Source organism: Amia ocellicauda, chromosome 5 (genome assembly GCF_036373705.1).
Source record: "Amia ocellicauda isolate fAmiCal2 chromosome 5, fAmiCal2.hap1, whole genome shotgun sequence".
Classification (NCBI taxonomy): Eukaryota; Metazoa; Chordata; class Actinopteri; order Amiiformes; family Amiidae; genus Amia; species Amia ocellicauda.
The window spans coordinates 6,419,158-6,436,336 of NC_089854.1; the positions used below are offsets into that span (position 1 = coordinate 6,419,158).

The 17,179-nt window shown below is 45.2% G+C and overlaps 1 protein-coding gene across 3 annotated transcripts in view; it reads right to left on the reverse strand.

Moving 5' to 3' along the window:
* Nucleotides 1-1,682: 1,682 nt before the first annotated feature.
* The window catches only part of inavaa (innate immunity activator a), a 32,921-nt gene continuing 17,424 nt past the window's right edge, over nucleotides 1,683-17,179 (reverse strand). For 2 of the 3 annotated variants that reach the window (XM_066703434.1, XM_066703435.1), the window contains exons 4-9: nucleotides 15,741-15,863; nucleotides 15,193-15,427; nucleotides 14,973-15,026; nucleotides 14,611-14,881; nucleotides 12,803-12,973; nucleotides 10,916-12,658 (exon numbers count right to left, since the gene is read on the reverse strand). In XM_066703434.1, the coding sequence (XP_066559531.1) occupies nucleotides 11,770-12,658; nucleotides 12,803-12,973; nucleotides 14,611-14,881; nucleotides 14,973-15,026; nucleotides 15,193-15,427; nucleotides 15,741-15,863 (1,743 nt within the window). In that variant the 3' untranslated portion in view covers nucleotides 10,916-11,769. Of the gene's footprint in view, nucleotides 4,243-10,915; nucleotides 12,659-12,802; nucleotides 12,974-14,610; nucleotides 14,882-14,972; nucleotides 15,027-15,192; nucleotides 15,428-15,740; nucleotides 15,864-17,179 lie in introns of those variants that run through there. The other variant, XM_066703436.1, reaches the window with a different exon arrangement.

A 17,179-nucleotide genomic window follows, 5' to 3' on the forward strand; every position in this document is an offset into this window, starting at 1 on the left:
CAACGGTTCATCATACAGCAAGATAATGACCCAAAACATGGGATGAACTGGACAGAATGGTGAAAGAAAAAGCAACCTACAAGTGCAACACATTTGTGGAAACGTATGCAACAGTGCTGGGAAGATCTTTCCAAACAACTTTCCATTGTAGAAAGAATACATTGAGACATTAAACTGCATACATTTCAATAAAAACTGGAAAACATTTGACCGGTAGTGTAGTAACAAGTTTATTACAAAAAATAAATACAGGTTAACCCTGACGCTCCTCTCACATAAAGTGAAGAGAAGATAAAAGGATGTGAGTTGGGGAAGCCTTTTCATATCTTCAGATAGACAATGGGTTGCAGTATTATATCAGAAGTGATTACATCTGGTTAAAATACAGCTGTGCAAATAGATTTACCACATGCATAATAATGAACATAGACCTGAGTTTGTTAGCGTTGCTGTTGTGTTTGTTGTGTTGATTGGTGCTGCTCAGCGTTCTTCAGGCAGCAGATGTTATCAAAGACATTGTTTTAAGTCCTTAATCAAATACCTGTGACCCAAAACACACAACCTTTACTGTTTTAGCTGATTGAATATCATACAGACAGCAGCTGATTGAACTAAAGACAATAGCTGTAATACAACTCCAATAAACGAATTATTGCTTCACAGACAAAACAGAATTGACAACATGAAACCATTAACAATATAAACAAAATAACAAACCCAGAGAGCAGGACTGGTCAGGGCAAGGTGGGGGTTCTGTATTGGACACAAGAGGGCAGTAGAAGCTCGTCATGCTGTGCCATGAATGCTGTTCCAAGAAATAAGCGGCCGTCATCTCTCCGGGCCGAGCCCACACAGCTGGGAAACGAGCACACAGGGAGCATGCAGTGAAAAAGAAATACATCATCATTAACAACAACAGCAGCAAAATATAAGTTGGTGATATTTTCAAAGGTTTGTTTCTTAATCTGTTTCATTATCATATTTTCCAACAACTTATAGACATTCCAACGACATTCCAGACCTTTCCATTGTGTGTAATATATCTAATCTAGCACCTCACATTATTATACATGTTACAAGAGTAATTTCTTTTAAAATGCCGTGGTGTGTGGAGGGGTGCTCTTCACCCTGTACCGGGGAAATTGGGCATTGCTCAAGCTGGATGGGCCGGAGGCCAAATATAATCTGTGTGACAGACTAATTTTGTTTCTGAAACCATACCACATGACTTTCCTTCTTGACGAACAGTCTATGAATAATGGTTCAGTTTGTTTTCATTCCCTTCTTACATCACTTTATAATTCCTGCTCTGACAATACACCCCCCCGGCCTCCGCACTGCCCCCTGCAGGTCCACACAAGTCTCCCGACAGGATAATTACCAGAGAGGCAGGAGGCTGGCTTGATCACAGGACTTTGTTTATAGAAACACTCCGCAGCGCTTCGTAACACTTCAGCCGATGTGCCTGGGCTTTGGACACCCGACACCGGCCACAGCCTTCCCATGGCTTCTGGCATCAGTGGATCCCTGTGTCTTTTCTTCCCACAGTTTGTAAGAGATCCAAGTCTGCCTCTTCTTGTGCAATTCTTTGTTCATTTACAGTTTCAGAGCCCAGGCAGCCATTTCTGGCAGGAGCCAAATTCTGTGGCCACCCAAAAAACAATACAAAAGCCACAACCCAGAATATTACAAATATTTTATTACAAATGCCATGTAATGTCTGTTCAGTACAAAAACACTGATTGCTTACAATTAATACTGTACAACAGAGAAGAATTTAACTTACAAATACATATTATATAGTTTCACAGATTTTTTCTTTTTTAAATAAGTTGTTCACCAAAGATAACAATGTGTGAATTTTCTAAAGAGAAAATAACCTAATAAACGGTCCATAGTATTATTTCCTGTAAAAGGGACCTAGTGTATATAGCTGATCCCCCCCAAAAAACCTGTGATTCCAATACCTATTGATTTGCATGGCTACCAGAAAACAAGCCATTGATAAACAGAATTGAATGTTTAAAGCCGTGAAAGAAGTGACCAGTCTTTCATTCCACCGTAAAAAAAGGACTGTAAAATAAGTCTCTCTGCAAATTTCATGTAAAAATATCCAAGAACCATCTGATTGCAAAAAAATCTACTTTTTCACCAGTATTTAATCTAGTAAAGCCTCCAGGAATACAGCTTGAAGATCATTACACAAATTAGATGGTATAATATGGAGATTCAGGAAGGAAATGTGAAAGCTTTCTGAGGTTTCTTTCAATGTGAAATATCTGAGTTTTAAAGGACCCTGTTTAATTTAAAGACATCCCAGGTTCAGAATTCATCAGCTTCAGTTCACTTTTATTTTTGTCCCGGGGGTGAAAATCCATGGGCACTGGGAACTAAGTCAGATTGTACAATTCCTGTGATCTGAAGATGGCATCCCATGTAGCATGCCATTGGGCTCCTTCACTCGCCACCTTCATATCTGCCAGTCTGGAGTAGTTGACTCAAGCTGATTCTTGCTACAAACTTCACACCAGCCCAACACCGAAAGGCAAAAACACGGCAGCCATACTGGAGATCAGCTAAGAGGCACGACAGGCTTGCATTCTTTATCCCAAATAGAAGATGGGGAAAAGTTCTGTTTAAAGAATGGCGACAACACTTAATATCTGACAACACTTCCACAAAACAGCATGCGGACAGACTCAGTTTCAGTGCGATATCCTGAGGTATAGCAGGAATTCAAAAGAGTGACCAAGGGCCTCCGAAATGCTGTTCGTCTCTGGCTTGGTTCGTTTCAATACAATTGGTCACGCAGAACACACACGTTGCAAAATCTCGTTAACCTTAGGAAACGGTGGCCTTTTTGAACTTGCACGTTATTGCCACTGCTTGATATAATGATCCTAGGATAAGGACCCCACTCTCAGATACTCACCCTTATATACTCTTTCTTTACTAGCTCTTAAACAACTAAAGATTTCAAGTCACCTGCTCTACTGCATTAGTCACTTCAAACCACCACTTGCTTAGGAGCTTAAAATGAAAACAAATTATGAATTTAAGGTCTGGCCACTTTATTACAAACATTGCCCCACTGCTTTCCATATATTACCCCTTGAAAGCAGATTAAGGGTGTGATCTGAAGTAATATAACTCATAAGTAATACATTGCGTTCCTATTTTAATTTCTCTTTTAAAATCACGTCACGTTTAGGAAGCGTCTCCATAAGTGGTTCCTAATGAGGGCCGTCGTTCACATCACACTGACCCTCTGCAGTAAGTTCATTTCATGACATCACCCTAACTGAACACATCATTGCTCAGATCCAGCCAGACAGACACCTTGTAGAAGATGACTGTACTATTGTCCTAGCAGAAGCCCCATAAAGTGAAGCACAGTGGAAAGTTCAGTCCACCACGATACAGGCAGTGGGACGACACAGAGAAAAGAACACGCAGCATAAGCAATAGTTTCGCCATAGGAAAACTGTGCAAACACCACATACATTTACAGCAGGGATACGAACAGCATTGGTCATTGACAGCCACTGTCCTACCCAGTGATGTCCGTATTATAGGTCTAGTATAATCTCCCAGGAGCTCAGGGTCGGGCCCACACTTGGTGGAGCTGTGTCCAGTATTGGCAGCTGGGGGTCCTTTTAAGGAGGAGAAAAGGAGAGCATCTACACACAAACCAAGCAATCCTTGTGACTTTTGCACACAATTCACCGCACACAGTAATAAACATACAACCAAAGCAAATATCTATAAATATATCTAATATTAGTTTTGCCGCATCTTTATAGAAAACTATAAAACAAGGCAACAATAAGGCTTATCTATACAATCCTAAACCCCCCACCCCAATCATAAATATATATTTTTTCCTTAAGTGGCGTTTTCCTTTTTTGTTCTTGTTAAGTACATGACAAACTGCCTTACATAGTGGTCTCATTTGCTTTTCACAGAAAGCAAAGTTTTCCAAACAAAAGGTTGCAGATCTGTGGTGACGCCGGCCTTCTCCACTGTCCCGTCTGCAGTATCCTTGTTCTCCAAGCCTTCTGCTGGAGTCCGTGAGCTTCGGTACATAAACAGGAGCCTCGGCTCTCTCTTTGGAGGGGCAAACTCGAGGCCCGTGTCGAGTTGAAGAGAAACCCAACTTTACACCTGGCTGACAATCTCGGCATCCTCCTCCACAAACCACTGCACTGGCGTCCCGTCCGGCGCTCTCTGCAGGATGTGCCTCTGGGGGGGAAATACAAATAACAAAATGTCAAGCTTGTTTGGGACACCTTTTCATAAGCGAACACAGTAAACCATGACTTGGTTTCCCGTAATCCCACGATCATTGAGCTGGTCGTGCCTTCTCAGGGTGTCAGCTGGCGATATGTATATATATTTTTAGGAGAATGCTTTATATTATTTCAGAGAAGACTACTATTTGTGATGACATCCTATCACAGCAACAATTCAGCAAAGCTTTTAAATGTTCAGGTTATACTGGAGTTATCAGTTGAGAGGCAACAACAATGTCTGAATTCACACCCTCGTCTCCTCGGCTTTCCAGAGAGGTTCTGACCCCTGCCGTGGCCGCTGTAATGAGAGGGAGAGGTCGAGAGGCGCGCTGTGTGGGAATCCAGGCCCCAGGCTCCCCACCCCTGTAGGCCGAGCAGCAGCCTGGAAGGACCTCTGCCGTGGGTGGCTGCTTCAGAGGGGAAGGGAAAGCCCTCTTTGATGTGGCCGGCTCACGCAGTGCAAACACAGCTGCACTCAAATTGCGGTTTGGGCAGAGAAGCTGCAGATGTTTACTGTAGCAGAAACTCAGCGAACGAGGTGGTGTGACGAAGCGGCACCAGTCACAGGCAGGGAGAAGTGTGTGGGGAGGTGCGGTGTGTGTGTCGCTCTGCAGAGGAGCAGTGGAAATGGCACAGCTGAGTAATCCTGCAAACATTTAGAGAGACAGAGAGCTGGTCAACCAGTCAACCTGGGTGGGAACCGAGACCACACTCTTCCAGCACCTGGAGGGAATCTCCACATAACTCAACAGCAGAACTAATGAATAAAAATCAACAAGTTTAGACACTACTTGAATCGTATTCTCGATTTATAATGTACCAGAACACATCAAAAGAAGCTTGTGTACATCTTTATCCCTCCACCTGCTTTATGGTCAGCTAGTTTTAGCCTTTTGTGCCTTCTGTAAGTTAGAAACAAAAAAAGGGAAGAGAAAACCGGTGTTCAGTCAAAATTGAGTGTGCTTTCACGGCTTATACTGCACGTCTGAGTTTATGAAGTAGTTTATTTTTATGCATCTTTCTTTAAATACTAAAGTGCTAGAAAAGAGTAACACTCTCGGCTGGTTTCCCAGACCTTAATTAGCACAATCCACCTAAAAGAACATTGAGTAGTCCATGAATAGAGCTAATCTGGGTTGGCAAAACCAGCCTTTCAAGTATGAAACCTACATCCACATCCGTTTTCTGTTTTAGTGCATTCCTTACAGCACTCATGTGAAAGGCGCTATATAAATAAACCTTCCACTTCAAATCAATCAATTCTTCTAGTTCAGAGGCTCAGGTGGTACAGACCAAACAGCTTTGCCACCAGACAGATGGTTGAAAAAGCTTTGATGACGACGGGGTGTTTTAAGTCAGAAATGAATAGAGGGCTTTTACAACACAAGTGAAAAGCACCGTGATGAAAAGAGCGCTGACTGGGGCCGTGTCATCTCAAAAGCAAAAACACAGACGAGATGGCTTCACTCAGACAGGTTGCCCTTCCCAGTGACTGATTAACCCAAGGCCCTGTCATGTCTGTGAGTCACAGTGCAGCGCGTGGGGGCAATGCAATGCAGGGAGCTTATCTACGACTTCAGACACTCAGCTGTAAGGGATGGAAGCGCGTCAACAAGCCGAAAGTGCTGGAGAGGAGACTGGAGAGGACTCTGCAGTCCAGAGAGCTCTGTTATAAATCTAATCCTCACCAGATTGTGATGTAGAACAACAAAATACTTATTACAATTGTTACATCAAAGTAGTGCAATACACATCTTAATAAAGATACAACAGTGACATCATGGTCGACATTCCTTATCCTGCTGTTAGGAAAACTGTTTTGTAACCTACACAAAGAACCAAACAGACCAACTTACTGTAACACATTGCCTTATGTGCCACATTTGGAGTTACATAACAGATTGTAATCCAAATATTAAATGGAGACACCTTCTCACACTGCAATGCAAGGAAGGGCTGGGAGTTGGAGCGATAGAGGAGAGGGGGATGGGAGCAAGAAGGAGAGGTAGTTATGCTGTGACTCGCAGTGTGCTGGCAGAGGGAGGGAAAGAGGGAGGGAGGGAGAGAGAGGCTTCAGGCGAAACTCCCAAGTTCTGCCCAGACATGACTGGATCCAGGCAAGTTGCCACAGCCCACACTTCGCCCCGGGCAGCCAGCCAGGAGCAAGAACTGTGTCTTTCTGCATTGACAGAAGCTTTAGTGTTTATTTGCATTATCAAATCATTGTATTTGGTACCATGTTAACTGCGCTGTGAAACAAGCCTTAGGAGGCAGAATATTGTCACCTGTAGGGGTTAAAAAGACTCAAACTGGAAGTGAAAAAATAATCTAAACGTTATGGGAACTATGTCACAGAATATGCAAATCTGAGAGAACATATGAACAGCGGAAAAACAGATCAACGTGTGACTGAAGCAAACCAGACTTAGTCAGCAAACAGCGTCTCCACTAGTGAACCTGATGCCATTAAGTAAGTAAGTAAATACATGTGCCTGTGCTAGAAACGGAAATTAAGAAATGACAAGCTGTAGGCAGAATAGTTTAAATGGCTCCAGCCTGGTGCACCGACACCGATAAGAGCCACCGTATACCAGCATGGCAGGGATATCGTGTGTCGGCGCGGCTGGACTAGGCGGCAGGAATGTGCACACAGACATCTCCGGTCTCCGAGACTCGGGGAAAGATCCTACCAAATGTCCAAGTGACGGCTCTCAAGTGACGACTCCTGATAAACATCACAAGAACATACTGAGCATGGAGACGATCAACCGATAAAACTCACGCTTCCAAAACACAGCTTCAGTTCGGTCTCCGCCGCACAAAGGACTCCTCTATTGTGAGCTGAACACAACAGCAGCACTCGGGCCACTTGCATACGATAAGACCACAGGTGAATTCTGCAGTATCACTCGCACGCCAGTAGCGATTTTATCGGTATCCGAAACATTTCTGAAAGCCTGTTCACAACTATGCGACCCAAGTGTTTTCAGACTCGGGGCTGACATTTGTTAAGGATGTACATTTGCAGCATAACCACACAACTAGGGAAGCACATACTAAGAAGCAAATGAAAGATGCATTTCTGTTCACACTCCTGCTGAACGGAGGCAGCGATAGTGAAACGGCACAAAAGAGCGCCGATTTTGAAATGGTCGATCCTGTTTTTCAGCACTGTCATCAATACAATCGGTTGCTTTTGCTTCACACTTTCACTTTTGTTCTTTAAGAAACATTGATTGGATCAGTCTGGAGGCCACCTGCTAAGCAATATACAAAACATACCTAACACCTCACGATTCCGGTCTATAATTTAAGACTGTGTGAGTTCCAGAAAACACCTGACAGCCACGTCACCAGGTTACCCACAGCCACAGGCCAAGCTGCTCTATTTAAAGCACCTTCACCTGTCTTCTCACACCAAGCCTCAATCTCCTGTCACAGCTCCTGCTTTGATCTGTAATGCTGCCGACGTGTCAGTGAGGATCCTGGGAGCATCCACAGAGCTGTGAACATGGCCCACCTACAACTGGAACACCTGATCGAAACGTCTGCGTGATCTTCAAAGCCACAGCTGCAAATTAAAAGAAAAAGGCCCTAGTCTTAAAAGAGAAATCCTAACAGATCACAGTGACAGCCAAAACATCAGACCAAAATGAATGGATCATAGCTTAAATCTGGAAACGCCGTAAGCTACTTTAGCATTACCGTCTCAAAAACATTGCACGTTATACTATTACACTCCCATTTTGTTTTGTCAGACTTTTTTCTCCCTCTCAATGGAAATGTAACTATTTCTGATAATTCTGGATTAATGTATTGATTTCTGGAACTTGAGGAGCATGGATACAAAAGAAACAAAACGAACTTATCACATCTTAAGGCATGAAACTAACAAGGGGTCAAAGTAAATGTACAGGCTACATGGGCAGGGGCAGACTGGAATGAAAACCTGTAATTTCTGATTCACTTGCCCACATTGATGGCAAAATCAACATACAGAAATATAAAGTCAGCACACGCAGCGTGCCATCATGATGCTGTATAAATAAAATAAAATTGTAGGCTATAGCAACTACCAGCTTTTCAAACATATTAGGGGCAATTTAGTTATGGCAAAGTATAGACTATGTTGCCACATACTCATGATAAATAAATAATAAGCTGTTGAAAATCCTGTTTAATTTTTTTTTTTTTTTTTCCCCCGACTACTCAATTTTTCTATTCACTCTTCTTCTGCCACGACTTTGCAACATTGCTTACGACACATAGCAGCTTCATTGACATCAGTGTCAAACAGACTGCTTTGATTGCAGAGTTCAGCCAACAAGGAAGTAGCAGAACTCACAAACAATTGGTCTTTATAAGACACGCAAACAGTTTGTTTAAAAACGTAATGAAACAGTTTCTACAACATAACTATTGTAAAACAACAAGCACTTTATTAGGTTTTTACATAGCAGTATCATTGACAGCATGTTGATCTACACTATGAGTAAAGGTGTCACTTTTCTTCCAGTGAAACAGAGCTTACGGTACTGAGACTTATTCAGGCCATGAATGACGTTCAGATTCAAGCCCGGACTCATTCTCCTTATGAGTGCAACAAGCCCTGGACTGATTCAGATTTTTTCAGGATGTTCAAATAGCAAGTGTTGGCTATCGTCTCAATTCACAAACTACGTTAAAAAAACGATTACAATCTTGAACACTAAAGTATTATCACTGTCCTATCCGGGAACGGCCACTCCACCTCCCCCCCTTGGATATTGTGATATTGGATCTGCCCAAGAGATGACTGCTGTGACAATATACACACGAAAGAGACTATAAGATTATAAAATCAAACATAGACTGGCGGCCCACACAGGTCCAAACAGACCGGCTCCTCCCGCACTTTCTGGTACCCAATCCGTGCCTGTACATGGGTGTAGGCCTCAGCGGGCCCAGGATTCAAAGAGCCCGACATTGAACTGCCATGCAGACGCAGCATCTTACTTGTGTGAACTTGTGATGAATCTCCTTTTCTCCACTGGGGCTCAAATTCCTTTTTGCAAGGCCGGGTAGTTCTGGTGGTTAAACAAAGAGGCAATTCTATGGAAAAAAGGCTGCTGAAAGCTCGCTGTGATTCGGACATCACACAGACAGAAGAAAATCAAGAGGAGACTGTGCTGGTGAGCCCACAGAAGAAGAAAAAGCCGACAAGATTGCACAGGCCAGAGAAGGCAGAATTTGAGTGCCAGACAAATCAACTGAAATCCACACCCTACAAACCAGTGCACATTATCTGTTCAATTAAACGTTATCACTCGCCAAAAAGTTGTTGGATTAGCTTTATCATTCAGCTCTGTAAATTTAAAGAATTGTGTGACGGGTAGGTTTTGGGTGGGAGAAACCCATTCATTACCATGAGATCACAAGCGCGATTCCCCAGGCCATGGAGTAATGAGCTAAACCCAGAGAAGATTTCATGTCATTGAGGTGCAGTTCGAGGCTAATTGATGCATCTGGACTTTGAAGTGCGGCCAGCCGTCTTCAAATCCAAGTCCCCAAAAGTCCAGGTCCTTTCATTGCAGACTCCACAACGATGTCTTTGAGACTGGAATCTTTCTATATACAATCTTTCTTTTGCTGCAACTCTGCACCGCCGCTCACATGCACAAATTGAACAGATATTTCCATACCAATAAATACATAAATAAACAGATTACTACTTTCTTAGCTCTAAACATAGATATTCAAAAGGAAGAACAAAAAAACAAAAAGGCTAAAAATATATATTTTTTATTTCACCGCAGTTCAACCCAATGTAACTCAAGGCAGCAAGGTTAATGTTGACTAATTGGATTTACTTTGCACTGCGGCTGAATACAAACTCATAAAAAGGTACACTTTAGCTGCACCCTTTGTTGTGGAAAGTCCTTTTTTGGAACACCACATCCTTAGCACACTCTGTGCTTTCTCCCCACCCACCGCAAGTACGTGTGCTCCTTCAGCCCATCCCAGCACAATTCACACCTTCAGGACTTGACAGGCCTGCACACATCGCCCCTGCCAAGAACCAGCATGTTCTGCAAGTGGAAATTCCTTTCATCTGACACCCGGGAAGCACTGAACAGTGTAACACACCTCCAGAGAGCTGTGCTTTCAACAGCCGCCAGTCACACAGAAAGACAAGAGCCACTGCTTCAAATGGAGAGTAAAAGAGCTCAATTTTCCTCTGCTTTACGTTCAAAGAGTGAACAAGAAAATTCATAGTATGTTTTTCTAAAGGGGCAAGGTGAAACCTCCTTTGGTTTACTGAAGTTTCTCCTTTCATGGAGAGATTTTGCTTATGAAACGCATTCACTTTGGGACTTTGCTTTTTGCCCCTGAAAGGCATGCTGTCACCGAAAGCCAAAGAATACATCAGAACAATTAGTGTTTATACCCTCTATAACTGTCCCATTCACCCACTTTGTTTCTCTTTAAATGTTGCTTACAAAGGGAATCTATAAAGTGCGAAGATTGTACTTGAATTGTACTCAGTTAAATGAATAAGAAAATACACTGAGAATGATCTAGATCTCAGGTTTGTGTTCTGCTCTCTTCAATCACGAAGTTGTAAAAGAAACTGGACTTCAAAGTAGTGACAAAACACAATTTAATGTTCATGATAATAGATACACAGTTGCAGTGATTGTTCTTGTCTATTTACAGTTGGATGTATGGTGTCAATCAAAAGACAGAGTTGAACGTCAAGTGATTAGGCAAGTTAGGGGGGCTTTCTACCATTTAACAAAACCTTTTCTTTAAATATATATACGAGTCAGGTAAACCCTTTTCCTGTGTAACAGCTATACACACTCTCTACTTGGAAAATAATTACTCTGCATGTCCCTCTAAAACTACCCTCCCATTTTTCACTATTGTGCTCTATATACTCTAAAATCCACATCATTTACACAATTTTGTTTTGGAAACACTGTTGACAATTGGTTTCTCACGTCTGATTTCCTGCTAAGATATGCATCATCTACAGCGTGTCTCTCCATGCGGATGCTCAGTCCCAGTCCGTGTTGAGTGTGACTTCAGACAGGTGAACCACATCACAGAATCCTTCACAGTCAGCGAACATCACCACTTCCTCAATAATCCTATTCTTCTGCTCAGTGTTCATGTAAACATTGGGCTCCGTTTGGCACCAATGCTCTGGATTCTTTTAACATATTTAAAAAGGTCTCCCACCTTTGCCCCCATGCCCTCATTCTATTTTTCTAAGGTTAACCCTGCCTGGGTTTCAGATTATACCCACAGGGAACAGATTGTGCTCACCTTTCACAAGGAAGGGGTGTGTGCAAAAACAAAATTAACGATTAATAAGTAAGAATAATTAACAAAATTATATGCATTTAAATATATTGCACCACAAACATTTGGTATTTTGTATATGGGAGGAATCCACAGAGCCCAATTGTCCACTGTGGACAAAACGACCCATTTAGTATCCATGAAGTGAGAAATAAGGGTCTCTGTACGTGAAAGTGGTGTAAACTCTGGTCTCAGATTGGACTGGCAAATGCCAAGCCCTCCCCCCCTCCCCGGCCCACAGCGGGCTCCCAGCTGCATGGCGTACCTGCGGGTGGAAGTTGTGCTGCAGGGAAAGTGGGGACTCCCTCCCCGGGGCGCTACGCAGGCGGACAGCCCCCTGCCGGTCCAGCGAGTGGGGCCGGCCTCCCCTGAATTGGTTGCGCTGGTGCCAGGACTTCAGCTCTTCCGACACTACCTCTCGGGGCAGGGCCCGGCTGATGCTGGGGTGGTGGTGGGGGTACTCCTTGAGTGAGGGGGCGCGAGAGAGCTTAACGTGGGCGGGGAGGGGCCTTGAGATGCGGCGAGGGGGCATCTCCTCGTACCAGCCGTCCCGTTGGTCCCAGTGGAGGTGGTGGGGCGGTGGGGGTCCCACATATAGCCGCCCCATGTCCAGCTCTGGAGAGAAGCCCACCCCCTCATCCACGTACCCCCGGTGGAAGTTGGGCGAGGACTGGTGCTGGATGTTCCTGTAGTAACCCGGGCCGCTGAAGGCAGGATACCCACCGTGGTGCCCGTTTTGGTGAGCGGGGTAGTGCCCACCGTGGTAGCCTGGGTAAGGAGGGGGACAGGGCTTGGCCAGTTCAGACACCATCTCATGGCTGGGGGAGCTGGTGTAGGAGGGCACAGAGTACTCTGAATTACTGTCCTCGGAGCTTGACTGGTACAGGGGGTTTCCGAGGGTGCCTCTCTGGGGGGAGTACTCTGGAGAGGTCACCGTGAAATCAATCAAACGTCTCATGGGTTGCCGGGCACGGCCTCGGTTTTGGTTGGGGTCTTGGGGAGGATTGGTGTTGGGGACCCTAAAAGAAGACATAATGGAATGGAACTGAGAATGGAAGAGAGACTACCGAAATGGCCCAAGTTTTTCTTTCCTGGATGAAATACAGAGATGCAAACGACGCAACACAGAAAAGTCCCCATGTGCACGAGCGTGGCCTCCTCACCTGAATGACTGAGAGTGTGGTCTCCGGCCGGCCAACTCAGGGGTGGAGGGGGCACTACTGGAGTGGTTATGGTGCAGCGCCAGGTTCTTGATGGGCGTAAACTGGAATGGAAGGGCAGTCTCTCCCAGGCGTGGGTCCACTGGGGTTGACACGGGGGTCACAGCAGGACTACTGTGTACAAGCAAGAGATAAAATCGATAAACATCCAAAAGTCACTGTCCAACTGTTCTGTCAACGCATGCTGTTGTTGTCTCTTGAAAACCCCCTGGGTTTATTAAAAGGTGTCAGCACAACACAACAATCTAAACATATTGCTGCTTGCAAGCGAATGTATTAATTGCTGAACACTACCACACCCTCACACGCAAGCAATTACAATCAGAAGACTTTTCAGCCCCAGTCTCAGCATTCAGCCCATACACGCCAAGCATGAGGGTATCACTGTGCTGCTGAATACACGGCTTCCCTTACAGACACACACACACATACACAGTCAGTCATCCTGGGGATTAACGTACAGGAGCCGAACCCAGACAGTGTGGCTGCATGGTAAGCGATCTGCGTTAGTCACAACTTGCGATGCTGTCCGTAATCTCCATCTAATGTCATTAAACCGAGCAGGCTTGTTCCGGCACTATTGAAACAAAGAAGCTCAGTGTACAGCGGGCGCATTTTTGGGGGGTCTGGAAAAACAACATATTTGTTTTCACAGGCTCGATCCACCCAGCTGCAATGGAGCAAGGACTCCAGCTCACACATCCCAGTCTGTCGAACAATGACATCCTAACGTTTTGAGCCTTGGTTTAATGTAAAACAAAACTGAAAGTGTGGAATTTCACATCATGACTATTTCACTTACAGACCGGATTAGAGCACCAGCGTGACACTGTCGGGAATCAAATCGGTAGGAAAGGAAATGAGATTTGATAGCACCGGTGGAAGTGGAGTCAGTAAGTTTCACTCGTCCTCCTCACCATCAGAGCGACAGTGCATGAGCGGTCTTCATCCATCTCAAGAAGGGTTATGGCAGTCAGTGGAGCTGATTAACAAATTGTCACTTTGAATTGGGGGCTTAAACAGCTGAATCCCAATAGAAAAAAAAAGTACATTTCTCACATGACTTCAGCTGTGAAATCCATCCTATATTCCCTGCATACCTTTAAAAAGCTAATCTTTTTTTTTTATAAATAATTATAAGTTTGTTTGGTCTGGCAGGAGAGACAATTTCAAAATAACTCTGAATGACTCCTTTACCCATCAATCCCTGTCCAAATCCCCAGCCTACTGCTGCTCTTAAGAATTATCAAAGGTAATTGTGGGTAATTAGTGGCAATTATCCCTCTGATGGTCTGAAGAGACGGCTTGGCTACACTGTTTAAAATAGACCATGACACACCTCGGGTATTTAAGGCGTGCAGAACCGCTCACGCATCAGGAAAGAGATGCATATGATTTCTGGACAGAAAAAGGTTAAAATTATAATTCGTGGAGTTGCTACTTAGATGGACATTTTAGTTCTTTTGTTGTTTCAATTCCCATTAATACCATATATACGTCTTGACAGTCTTCACTTTTATTTCTCCCGACTGCTTCTTCCTCAAATTCAGGCAAAACAAAGTGAAATTAGGACTCCAGATACAGTTGCATCCAAGACCTGTCTGCTCTGCTGCAAACCAGACCTGCCAGGGGTCAGAAAACATCCTTCGAACCCCTGATCAGCCCCCTGTACCCCAGCTCTGATACAGTCCTGACCCTCGATACGAATCATGGTGAAAAGCCATCGGAGAGTGCCGAGCGCCGCTGCGTACCTGGACTGGCTGCTGCATGCCGAATGGGTCTTCTTCGGCTTCTGGTATGGCTGGTCGAGGCTGGACTCCTTCCAGGGGGAGTTCTGGATGGGGCAGCGTTCATACTCCACAGGGATGTAGCCCGGATGCAGGCCCTCCAGGGTCTTGGGGGGGGTTGGTCTGGGGCTGTGGCGGGAGGGCAGGGGGGAGCCCTGCCTGGCCTGGAGGGGGACTGCTAGGTGAGTCGGTGGGGGGTCTGCAGCGGGGGGTGCAGGCTGGCTGGGTGTCTCTTCTACAAAACACATAGGACAGGAATGGGATTTGTGCTTGTATACCTCAGAGAGAGAGAGAGAGAGAGAGAATTGCACGACTGGGTCTCTTACCTTCCTCCAGCAGCGCAGAGTCCGACAGGGAGCTGTCGTCAGAGATGGCAGGATCTGAGGGGACAGAGCGTCCGAGTGTTAGGTGTGCTGGAGCTGCATATGCATCTCTCACTGTTCACAGCCTCTGTACAATAACCCTGCATACGATAACAGACATCTCTAAAGGCAGATGGAGGGAGCTAGTTTAACGCAGACGACTGACGGTGGCGTGGCGGCGTACCTCTCTGTTGCGGAGGGGTGCCGGCACGGCACGGGGAGGCGCGGCCATGACGCAGGCGCAGCTGGAACACGGCCCCCTGCAGCTCCTTCACCTTCCTCTCCTCGCGCTTGACCTGCTGCAGACGGCTCCTCTTCACCGGCTTGCTCAGGTGCTCCTCCAGTGACAGCCTGCGCGCCGCCTCATAGATCTGCAGCTGCAGGGCCAGATCGGCCTCCAGGGACCTGAGCTCGGGGTCCTGGGGAAAACAGCAGGGGGGTTAGTGAGCAACAGCAGCTCTTACAACAGCGAGAGCAGCATTCACTTCTGCTTCTGAGATCCCCAGGAAACTTTACTGAAACCGATTCCTTTGGAACCTTGGGGCCAAAGACCACTAGTAAACAGAGAAGCGTAATGGCCAAGGGCTCTCCTCATGTTTGTGACCTTTCAATTCTAATGAATAGTCTCAACAACATTTTTGTGTCATTACATTTACCATCCATACCAAGGATCGCAAGGACAGCAATGATCTGCTGTCTGCCGACTATCATCCAGGCTCAAGCCATGCATACCTCGCCCCCCTGCAGGATGCTCTGCTCGTCTAGTTTGAAGGCAGCTCCAATCCGCCGGCGGATGTGTGGCGGCTTCTCTCCAGGCAGCAGCGGGTAGTCCTTGGAGAGGTGCCCGGTCAACTCCTGTCAAACCAAGATAGCAGGGAGCGGTGTCATAACATGGACCCTTCCACTGAGCACCCAGGGGATGATTTCTTGACATTATTATTGATAGATTCCAAAGAAAGTGAGAAAATCCACAAATAGCTCCTTTATAATCCCAGATTTCCCCCCTGAAGTTACCCTCCCTTGGGCTCTATTGGATCTCGCCTTACAAATGGATATTAACAGTAAAGAGCTGACTATAAACTAAGCAGTTCTGTTAGGTTGTATTGATCTCAGTGACAAGAAAGAGGACAGATACCTGTCTAATGCAAGCACACGCAAGTCAGGAAAGGAGGAACTCCTATATAAAGACACTCTGTATGGAAACAAACTACCAAGCCCGGGCATGGATGCTGAAAAGATGGATGGGATTCTCACATTAAGGAGATATTAAATAACTGGATGAAAGAGATTGGCGTCACTGGGAACTCATGTCTTGACAAGCTAAAGTTTTCTATTATGTAACTCTCCCATGCTTCTCACCCTGCCGTCTGTACCGTGTGAACGTCTTACCCAATCTCCTAGATCTGTGCAATGTCTGCCCCTATGGGTAACAAGCATCTAGATAGCATCAAATCCGCACTCTGTGCCCCACTTGGCATGTCCACAAAAGGTGCAACAGTCCAAGGGTTAGTTCCCCTCCCCCTTTCTTTATATTCAATACATTATTTCAGTCCAATGCTAGCACGGTCAAGGTGGCTTTCTTTCCAGGGATGTTTCCTCTTAGCTGCGGCCTCCCTGACATCACAATCACCCTCCAATAAACTGCCTGCCCTTAAGAAAAGCAGGACAATCATCTTCCTACTTATGTTAAAGCCATTTGATTCACTCAATATCGATGAGGTTACCATCATATAACGCTTCACCACAATAACCTGCAGAAGACACACGTGTGACAATAACAAAGCCATTCGGTCACAGTCGAGCACAGAAGACTTTTGTCAGCCACAAACAGAACCAGCACCAGATGTTCAATAAGATCTGTGTACAAATGAAAACCATGAGAGATTCCCCCAATTCCTAATTCCTCAATGAATTCAGGAGAGCTAAAAGCAGCCTCCTGGAGTCTCTAAGTATCATCCTGGCACTTCAAGACAAGCCTCAGCAGGAGAGACGAGCCTGCTGAACCGGGGAAACATGGGACAGGCTTCAGCCGACTGATATTTCACACCAGAGCTTTTGGTCACAGTAAATTGGGGTCTCTGCAGTTGTTAGAAATGATTAATGAGGAGAGGCAAGAACTGAAAGCTCTCTTGAAGAGGCTCTAAGAAAGAATGACAGGTTTTCTGTATAAA